General features: G+C 39.7%; 1 protein-coding gene across 1 annotated transcript; it reads left to right on the top strand.

Moving 5' to 3' along the window:
- Positions 1-4,309: 4,309 nt before the first annotated feature.
- On the top strand, positions 4,310-9,784 carry snx15 (sorting nexin 15). Its single transcript, XM_020610130.1, has 7 exons — positions 4,310-4,544; positions 5,148-5,304; positions 5,608-5,723; positions 6,037-6,316; positions 6,408-6,581; positions 7,526-7,723; positions 8,904-9,784. Exons 1-7 carry the CDS (start codon positions 4,446-4,448, stop codon positions 9,041-9,043), a joined length of 1,164 nt encoding a protein of 387 aa, XP_020465786.1. The 5' UTR covers positions 4,310-4,445; the 3' UTR covers positions 9,044-9,784.
- The last annotated feature ends 898 nt before the right edge of the window (positions 9,785-10,682 follow it).

Below are 10,682 nucleotides of genomic sequence, written 5' to 3'. Positions count from 1 at the left end.
CTAACTATTTTCTTTCATTTAAAAACTTTAAAAAGTGCATTTACATAGGAAAGAACTCACCTGAGACAAACACAGCAGGCATTGATGAAAACTTTTCATGACTGATTAATGGTTTGATGATTTGGCTCATATCACTGCTCTTTGATAACTTCTGTCTTCTTCTACTTTTTTTAATATATACACCCGTCCCACAAAACTGACCCCACCGGTTTAACCACTAAACAAATTTAAACAAACATGTAGTGTAAACACACTCGCTATAACGTCTTTCTTTTTGCAGACCTTCCTTTATTTAGGTCTGGCATAAAATATTAATACATTTCATTGGCTGCTGTGTGTTTATTAGTGGCTCTGTGACATGTATAACCTTTTATAACACTGCTGTTATTTAGCTTCAGTTACTGTGCCAGGTTTTAATTTCAGTCCGTGGATTGTGTTTTTGTGTTTTTGGCAGTATTAGATTGTAACAGAGCTGCTGACTGATGGCTGAAGTGAACACACTATGCTGTTGCAGGGAGGATCAGGAACAGACTCACCATGAGCAAAGGTGAGCAATAGCAAAGGGACACAGTTTGTTTCTCTTATTCACCATTCCTTCCCTATCTTCGTAACGTTTATGCTTTCAGAGAATAATGAGAGCAATGTTTGGAGAGAGACTAATGTGAAAATGTAAGAAATATGAATAAAACAAGGAACGAGGAAGAGAGAGATGAGTGGTTGGATCAGGAAATGAGTGAGGAGGAGTCTCCAAGAAGTGGGGGAGAGACAGGGCAAACAGATAAAGGAGGGGATATGTCAACATGTTTACGAGTTCAGGGAGAAGCAAAGTGTGGAGCACAGTTTGTAAAGGAACCTTCGTCCATGGGTATTAATGGGAACATAGCACTGAGCTATATATAGTCAGCCTGTTAGTATCTATGCCAAAGTCTTTTCCCACATGTTGTCAGAGTCCTGTTCACTCTTCACAGAACTTGAACTCGCAGGGTAAATAGAAATCCATGCCCTATTTGAGAGGTTATGTGACACTGAGTTTTGCAAATTGGCTGTATTGTCAGTCGTTAGCAATGTTTTTCTGTTTAATCGTTTCTCTGCAGTTTTCTCTCACAGACAGTTGTTTAACTCTTTACTGGCATGAATAGACAACAGCCCATTCAGCATGTTAATATATTGAAAGATACTAAAGATTGCAACACTATGCCAATATTATCCTTGGATTGCATCATGCTAAGATAAACTTTACAGTTTCAACAAGTTCATGGAGGCCACTGATGGAGACTTTTCCTACTGTAGTTTTTGTTTATGCCTTTGGCAGAAGAGGAGGCAACAACATCAATAAATACATCTGCAAGCCAGCATGCACTCACACAGAGAAAGGAGAGGGACAGAGGAAAGGAGGGCAAAACTGCTGCATAGTTTTGTCTATTTTGAGTCAAGAGGGGGAAAGGGAAAGCCTGCACATTACATTATTCTAGAGGTTCAGGGGCACCGATGAAGAAAAACATACCAATTTACAGAAGATTTACAATGAGTAGGTCAAAAAACTGAAGAAACGGTGTGATAAAAGTTTATACAACCAAGTACAACTAAATCTGCTGTTTAAATTTGGCCAAATTTTTTTAGTAAAATCAAGTTTAGTCCACATAACACAAAACCTAACTTAACTAGTTTATACAACCAAGTACAACTAAATCCGCTGTTTAAATTTGGCCAAATTTGTTTAGTAAAATCAAGTTTAGTCCACAGAACACAAAACCTAACTTAACTTTAGGTGTGGACTGGTTATAGAAGCGTAACCTATTATCGCTGGGTCAGAACTGGAGGGACAGACACACACATGTACACATGCACACACACACAACCTCACTATAAATCCTAGTCTGTTCCCTGTGGGAATTTATTTTGCACGACAGTGTGAGTTTGAAGAAAAAAGGCAGAGCACAGCGGACTTGGACCAGCTCAGACCAGTTTGGTGCTGGACTTGTGCTTTCATGTCATTGTTTCAGGATCACTGCACTGCGCAGCCTCACAGTTCAGACTTTGCAGTTTCTTTTGCAGAAGCGCTGCTTTCATTTCATCTCAAAAGGCATCATGCTCACGTGTTCACTGATTTGTTCAGCTTTTGAACAAGAATAGACTTGTCTTCCCCTCAGATGTCCAGTCAGCAGGACATATAGAATGCACTGAATATTTGTGTGGTGTAGAAATATAAAAAAGAACCAATACATGTTTAAGGAATAATTTACAAAGTAAGTTCTGAGTGAAACATTTCATAAATTCACACACACACACACACACACACTCAGCGATACAGTTATTGCTTTATGGTCTGTTCCCCTGATATCCCTATCATATTGCAGGTGCATATTAACCCATCATACAACAGTGAGATGTGAGATTACATATTGCTGTTCCTTACTGACCCATTTGAATAACTGATTATAATCACCCTTCTTCTCTTAGTCATATGCAATATTTCCTCCACTTCTTTTCTCTTTATTATACATGTTTAAGGAATAATTTACAAAGTAAGTTATGAGTGAAACATTTCATAAATTCACATACACACACACACTCAGTGATACTCAGTGATACAGTTATTGCTTTATGGTCTGTTACTAAAGATTGCAACACTATGTCAATATTACCCCTGGATTGCATCATGCTACGTTATCATTAGTGACTATTATACTGTATATCTCACATCATGCTAAGATAAACTTTACAGTTTCATCAAGTACATTTCACGAAGTTTCATGACAAAATAACGTATATCTCTGTACACATGTCTCACAGTCCACCTACATTTCTTTCTCATTCACATGCTTTCCCCTCTCGGTCCTTCACACTGGCCTGCTATAGCATTTTTTCTCTCCTTTTCACTCTCTGAACCTTATTCGGTCCTCTGAGCCCTTTTCTTCCTCCTTTCCACCACCTGCTTCTGTCAGTAGGAAAACAAGGGTTGCACTTTACATAAGCACACTCTGTTCTGAGAATTTCAAACAGTTCAGTTCACATATGCATTACTCACTTTCTTTGTTTTGTTAAATGAGCAGAGCGGTGCAATGGAAGCATGCTGGGTCCAACCCAGCCGTCAGTAGAGCTGAACCATTCTATGCTGTTTTATACATAACGTCCTCTCATCGCCACACAGGTCTGAGAAGGTTGTCTATGCTATTAACTATACTGCATTCTGTTCACCAGTATATCCATATCAACACATCTAGTTTATACATCCATATACAGAAGTTAAAATGTCATAAATAAACATACTGTGACTCGCCAGGCTACCTGTTGATGTTCTTTATCTGTAAGGTTGAAATAGTGGGCTGCATTATCTTAGATTAAATAGTTACCTCATTTGTGTCAGCTACACATTTTTCCTTCAGTTTCACAGGCAATTACCTGAATGGAAAGCAGCATTAGTGACCATGAACATTGACCTTTGAGCTAGTTGTATAAATACTCACACGCTATCTACTTTTGGTTCAAAGCCCTGAGAAGCTTTGGACTACAAGCTATGTAACCAAATAAGTTGGCTTTTCCCAATCCCCTCATTAGTCTGTAAAAAGTGAATGGAATAACGTAAAATAAATGAATATTGTAAAGTCTTCAGGCTCTAAAATAATCAAATTACAGAGAAGAGTTTGGGAGGGAGATTGTTCCATATTAAGTATGCGCAGCTGGAACTTCCTCAACATAAAAGTAATGCCTGTTGTTGTTCCCTTTGTTGTATTGTCTCAAACAGGGTATGTCCAAGACTTCTCTGTGCTTGTCTTGTTTTAGTATCTTTGAAACATGGTCATGTTAGTTTACCTAAAAATAATATGAACAGAACAACAATCATTCAACAAAAAGCTGCTTGTGAAAGACACTTTTAAATCCAATTTTCCATTTGTATAATTACTGAGCAAATTACATAAACCTTTAGCGCCACCTGGCGTCCTTTACACTGTGTCTGTCCTTCTGCCTTTAATGTTGACAGTAGGTGATGATGGTATCAAAACCTACAGCATAAAAACAGTATAAAATTTATTTTAAAGATGTTAGTGTTGGTGACATATTCCAGAAGGGAGTACAAAATAAATGGGAGTGGGTTAATAACTTTGAGAGCGAGGTGTCAGGTTGTGGGTAAAAAATATACATAAAAATACAAATATACATTTAAAAATACAAAAATTATAAATTGTTGACCCACATATGTGCTCTGTGCTTTGGTGAGGATATGGTTTGGGGATGCTTTGTATTACAAACTGGAAGATGGTGTTTGCTTTGGCGGCATGGCCCGACACCCCCCTCGTACGTATCTACCCTACGTAATTACGCTGACGCAAACGTTACCAACCAGGAAGTGAGCGGAGGGGAGGGAACAGAAGAATCACAACAGAAGCTCAGCAGCTATTGTGCCGCTCGTACACGCTGTTTTACAGTTATTAACGAGGACGAACATGTCAAGGAAAGCCAAAGAGGAATATTACAGGTTCTTCACCGTCACCGACCCACGCACTCACGAGAAGGGATACACGGAGTACAAAGTGACAGCAAGGGTTGGTTTACACTCCTTATCTCTTAAGTTGTCATCAGTAAAAACCTGTGTTAATTAGCCTGAATGTTTTGTGAATCATATTTAATGCATCATCTTGAATTGAGTCGTGTGTTGTAGTACTACTGTCCTCTTTTGGCCAGTTACATTAGTCAAATGTAAATGGCTTTGTTGTTATTTAAGACATCAGTATTAGTCATAAAAACACAAGGCTTCTCGGCTCAACAAGACAGATAAATACATAATGAGCCTTTTGTTTGAGGCAGCAGTGCACAGTGACCACGCCAAGTGAAACACAGACTTGTGATTCAGTGCATGAGCTCCAGCACCCGAATGTCTCGTGGATTAGAAAGGCATGCATACAAAATCAAAGGGGGTCATGTTTTTGTAGACCTTTGCCACCCTCCTTTATATTTACACACCGATATGGTCAGACAGAACAACTGAAGTGACCTGTGACTTGAGTGTAAATTGTTGTACTTGAGCTCTTTTACCTGTCATATTAATTTGTTTCACAACATAATATCACCCACAGTTTTAACTAATTGTCCTTTGAATGTTAAATGTTAAAAAAAAAAATCCCTCTTATCTCCTCTGTGGTTTGTAGTCTGTGTCCAAGAGTCATCCAGAAGATGTGAAGGAGGTGGTCGTGTGGCGGAGGTTCTCCGAGCTGAAGAAGCTCCATGGAGAGCTGGCCTACACTCACAGGAACCTGTTCAGACGACAGGAGGAGTTTCCACCTTTTCCCCGAGCACAAGTTTTTGGTAAAATGGTCAAAGAATGTTCTATAAAGTAGACACTGGCAGGCAGTTGTTTCTGCTGAGGATCTACGTGTTCCAGTTTGCTTTGTTTTAGTAATGAATCTTGTGACATTTCCCTTTAGCTTATGACATTTTTTCAGTGGTTATGGATATACAACTGAAAATGCAGCAACACAGTTGAGTCATATCAATGGACGGTTTTCAAGGGGGACACAGTTGCTGCCTTGATAAAATGGTTGAACACAAAACACACCTTTAAAAATAAAGTTTTTATATTGTGTATATCTTTTTTAAAATTTTATTTAGGAAGGTTTGATGAGACTGTGATTGAGGAGAGGAGGCAGGCAGCAGAGGCCATGCTTCTGTTTACTACCAGCATACCTGCACTCTACAATAGCCCACAGCTCAAGGACTTTTTCAGAGTAAGCTACACCCACACACATGCACTAAGTGAAACCAAAATGTAATAGCTGTTAGAGCTTTTAGAATAGATTTTTGAATTCAGAAGAAGAAGTTAAATGCCAGTGTGCCTGTCAGTGGTGACTGTATTGATAGTACAGATATCTTGGGACAGTTATGGATGTAAACTGTGATATGTCCTTGGAGATGTTTCATGTGTTCTTAATAGAGCACTGCTACATGTACACACAAAAAAACATGCCAGCTCAAAGGTTGTGATGTTTTTGGCTTTTTATTGCTTTGTCTGTCTCCACTCTTCTCCTTCCCTTCTCTCAGAATGGCGAGGTTATAAGACCTCTAGACCCAACTCACTTGTTGTCTGCTGGGCCTCTGCCTCCGCCTCTTATCCCTCTCCCCAAGCGGAGGGCCTCAGACTGTGAGCCTGCAGAGGAGGAGGAGGGGAGGGAGGCTCCTACCTTACCCCAGGACCTGGGCATAAACCTTGGCTTAGAAGTAGGAGAACCCGAGGTGGCAGCTGAGGCTTACAGTGAAATGGGTGGCTCCCTGAGAGAAGAAGAGAGAGAGGAGCTTAGCGACATAGAGCTGGATGACAAAGGTACAACAAGGATAAAAATCTGCCAGATTTTACAAGTCTTATATACTTTTGTTTCCTTTCCCTCTATCTCATTCTTATCTTTGTTTACCAGCACCATCTCCTGACCCATCCCCAGCCACAAACCACCATACACAAGAGTCCCAGGAAGAGTTTGAGTCACTGTTTGATTCTGTGGCAGAAGAGCAAGTCTCATCCCTGAAGGAAGAAGGTCCACCTCCACTGTCTGACAGTGACTTGGCTGTGTTTGATCCCTGCTATAAACAAGGTGAATGGATACATAAAAAAGATCAACACTGCTCCTAGTCCTTATAAATCTCTGATTTTGTTTAAAGTTTGAATCTTGTCCAGATTCTCTTTCATTTATACTGATCAGGTTCCATCTTCTGACTAGGTTGAGTGACTATGAATTTATTTTTACCTGACACTTATACATCATGACTGCAGGTTGTAAAATACTACACACTTTGCTTCAAAATGAAGTCATCTCCTAAGACTTGGTAGATAATTGAGTTATGTGGTAAATAATTGTTCAAGGAGCTTGCAGACTGGACCAAATGAGACCGTAATGTTATTGACACATTTCTAAGCATCATTACAGGTTAAGCACTGATCACACTACACCATATATGTGTTATCTGCTGCTGACATGTGCTGAAATGTATTTGGTCAAGTTCATTCACCACACTACATCAGGTTGTAACAGGTGGGTTTAATGTGGTAGAGTGGCCAAGTGGTCTAAGGCACCAGTCCCTTCAGAGTCAGGGTTTCGATTCCCACTGTGGCCAGCAAGGTTTTCAGCTCTTATATTCCTTCTTAGGCCTTGTATCTTAAACTCTTAAAAAAGCATTTTGAACTGTGTCCTGCTATCTGTAGTCATTAACTTAATTGTTATGTTTGTAGTCTGCCACCTAAAGCAAGTTTTGAAGTCAGGGGATTGGTATTAGATGTCATTAGAAGATGACAGCCATCTTGATAGCGTGGGCTGATGGTCTGGATTTAGCTTCCAGTTTATTAGGGGTGGGTGGGTTAAAATTCCCCGTACTGCCAAGAGCTTTTTTTAAGCTGTGAAGTGCTACAATTCATAATTGTGAAACTGGTGTAAGCAAAGACGACATCAAGTCAGATTTTAAAATAAAATCAGCCTTTGAAAAGCACTTATTTCTCTTACTAGAAGGTAATTTTCTCATGATCCTCTTCTCCCAATTTCAGATATATCCAGCTCCTCCAGTGACCACTCAGAATTGTTCTCACTGCCGCCAGACAGTCAGGATGAGGGGAATGTGGGCTATTTGAACCAAGCGGCCACTGAGCTAACAGCTGCCATGGAGCGGGAGAAGGAGGGAGAATTTAGCTCTGCTATTCATGGATACAGGACAGCGGTGGATATACTGATCACTGGAGTTCAGGGTGAGAAGAGGAGGAACGGAGAACATGGGTTGGTGGGAATGGGGGCAGATGGAAGGAGGGAGAAGGGATATAGCAAAGTATTCAGTGTAGTAATATATGTTTCTTAAATGCTCATGTTGTATTCAGTATTCAATAAAAAAAAAAACCTGCAGTGATCCTGATTTGGCAAGGGTAGACTGTGTGGCTCTGCCACAATGGATGACCTTTTGGTTTAGTCTTCTCTGGTGTCTGTGAGGTGCGGTGTGCGTGGGTAGCGTGCCCGAATGGTCTAAAGTACTGAATTTAGGTTCCAGTCTTCAAGGGGGTGTGGGTCCAAATTCCTGCTTCCAGGTTAGGTTTCTGGCTCTAGTGTGCTTTCTGAGGAGCTTCGTCTTAAAAAAGCAGTCAATTGTACATTTGGTTCATGGTCTAAAAAGCATGTTGTTGATTATTTCACTTACAAGTTCTGGTTTGTCTGTGAAGACGCACAGTCATGATATATCCAGAAGTACTAAGTCAAAGGCAATTAGGTTTTCTTTAGATTCTTGCAAGGCAAGTCTGTAGAAGCTAGAACCCAGGGATTTTGAAAGACCTGTAGGACTAAGATGTCAGGAGCTAGAATGGCCAAGCAGTCTAAGGCGCTGTGTTAGGCTCAAGTCTCTTTTGGGATGTATGTTTGAATCCCACTTGTGTCAGAGAATTTTTATATCCTTAATCAATTACATTAGGATTTTGATAAATAGTGTTATGGTAAGCTTGGTTCCAAGCCCACCTCTTATCTTAGAATTACATTCTGTTTTGGAGTGGCCCTCCAAAATAAAAGCTTCAAAGGGTATTGGGAAAACAGTTCACATACAGTATGAAATGACATGCTGCAAGTGACACACCATCACAAACTGGCAGCAGAATGGAAACCAAATATGAAACTGACAGTGAGATTTTTTATTTTTTTTTACCATGTTCAGATCTATTTGACACCAAACAACTTTTCCGATCACAGTTCAGCTGATTGTAAATCCACTTAGCTCCTTTTTCTAGCAGGTTAATTTTGAACCTGTCAGAAAATGTATGTAAGTTGAAAACCTTTCACATGTGAAAGGTTTTTTCTCTATCTTTTTACAGCAGCAGCAGGGACACTAACTAATGGTGGACAGTAATAATAACAATAATAACTTGTCTCTGTATCTGTCTGTCTGTCCAGGAGACCCAGATCCAGTACGCAGGGAATCTGTAATGAGAAGAACAGCCCAGTATCTAAAACACGCTGAGATGTTGGTCGACAGGCACTCCTCACCTACACACAGTCCCACGCCTACACACACATGCACACAGGACCCATAGATGCACGCACATATATTTATTTACACCGTTCACACACTTAAAGACAAAACCTAAGAAGCTCAGGGCTGTGACCGACAAACACACACATATTCTTTCTCTTTTGACAAAGACATTCGCAGGCATAGGCCCACAGTAGATACAAGATCATTCAGGTGCAAAACTGTAGCACACAGATGATGTACACACTACACTGCAGACTGTTTTTTGTTGAATGAAAAATCTGTGATTGACAAAATCTAAATATCCTGAAATTGAAAATAACTGTAGATTTAATGTGTTACTGTGATAAATACACTTTCACCTTTCTATTTTTCTCTTGTGTAATTCTCATCATCCTTATGCAGTCTTCTCTGTTTGATTACAGTAATGTCTATCAAGTAATTTCCATTTTGCACAGTGTTTTGTTAATTAACATGATTTTAATTTCAGACTAACATGTCTGTTCTTAAAGGTAGAGAGAGCCGTGTGTTAGCACTTTGTGATTGTTACATAATCAGATGGTCAAAATACCTATCACCAGTCCAGGATATTTTAGGAGGTCTGACCTCATTAATCCTATTCAGAACCAAATACTTGACATCTATTATCCCAGGAATTGTATATGCACTTGTTTATAAACTGTTGTAATCCTCAGCTGTAAAAACAACTGATTTGAAAGTATGCCTAGTCAGCATACTGTGATGATGTATTGTTGTCAAAAGTATTTTTAATTGTGGTCATTCCATAGCAGTCTGTCCATTGTACTGTGTTACTGTAGTTAAGCTGGCTGCTTCACAGAACTGTCATGGTCGAGGGTTTCACAGGTTTCCGTGTATGCAGTAGCCAGGCAGTACCTCTGGGTGGCGCTGTTGGCCATTAGATCATAACTACACATCCTGTGACAACACTCATACACCAAGCAAATACATTTGCTTGGTGTATGCTCAGTTTAGACCACAACGCATCAGTTCACTAAAATAAGATGCTGGGCTGATGCTGCTTCACTTATTGTAATTAAATTAAAAGTTAAATGTACTATAGTGTATTTACAAGAAAGTCAACCAGTGCTGCAAAATGGGGAGATAAAGAGATGGTGAACACATTACTCCTAACTCACTCTGATAGCAAAATAACACCACAAACATCTGTATCAGAGCTGCGCTGTTTTGTCATTCCTCGTATGCTTGTACTGCTTCCCCAAATTCACAAGCTGGTTAAAGAATAGTTATAAGATACATTAGAACAGTAATAGATCCAATTTATTTACACAAAGTATTCCAGATCACAGCTGATATTGTGGTAAAATACATATTTAATGCATCTTAATAACTATTAGAAGATTTACACGAGCTGAATTGTGTTTTAAATGTATGTGTTTTAAATATTCTAAAGAATCAGACCAACCGCTTTCTTAGATTAAGTTTGGATATTTTTACTATCTAAACAAAAGAGTGGCTTATAAAGAGAAAAATGAGGAGGAAATGGGATGCAAAAGAGGAGAGAGGTGAGCACTAAACAACAGAATCTCTTCTCAGGAGAGGAGAGAGGGATGAAGGGAGGACTGGAAGGGCAAACAGATGGACAGGCGACAAAAAAGGGAGGCCGGTGAGAGGAAAAGGCTCCCCTATCTCTCTCTCTCTCCGTCTCTCACCAGATAAGG

This window comes from Monopterus albus, unplaced genomic scaffold, assembly GCF_001952655.1.
Source record: "Monopterus albus unplaced genomic scaffold, M_albus_1.0 scaffold104.1, whole genome shotgun sequence".
Taxonomy (NCBI): Eukaryota; Metazoa; Chordata; class Actinopteri; order Synbranchiformes; family Synbranchidae; genus Monopterus; species Monopterus albus.
This window is presented reverse-complemented; position numbering and strand designations above follow the sequence as displayed.

Excerpts from the sequence above, each read along its gene's own strand:
- snx15 (XM_020610130.1), top strand. The coding sequence starts at position 4,446 with ATGTCAAGGAAAGCCAAAGAGGAATATTACAGGTTCTTCACCGTCACC. Across the intron at positions 5,724-6,036 it reads AGCTCAAGGACTTTTTCAGA|AATGGCGAGGTTATAAGACC; the intron begins GTAAGCTACACC and ends CCCTTCTCTCAG. Across the intron at positions 6,582-7,525 it reads TGATCCCTGCTATAAACAAG|ATATATCCAGCTCCTCCAGT; the intron begins GTGAATGGATAC and ends TCCCAATTTCAG.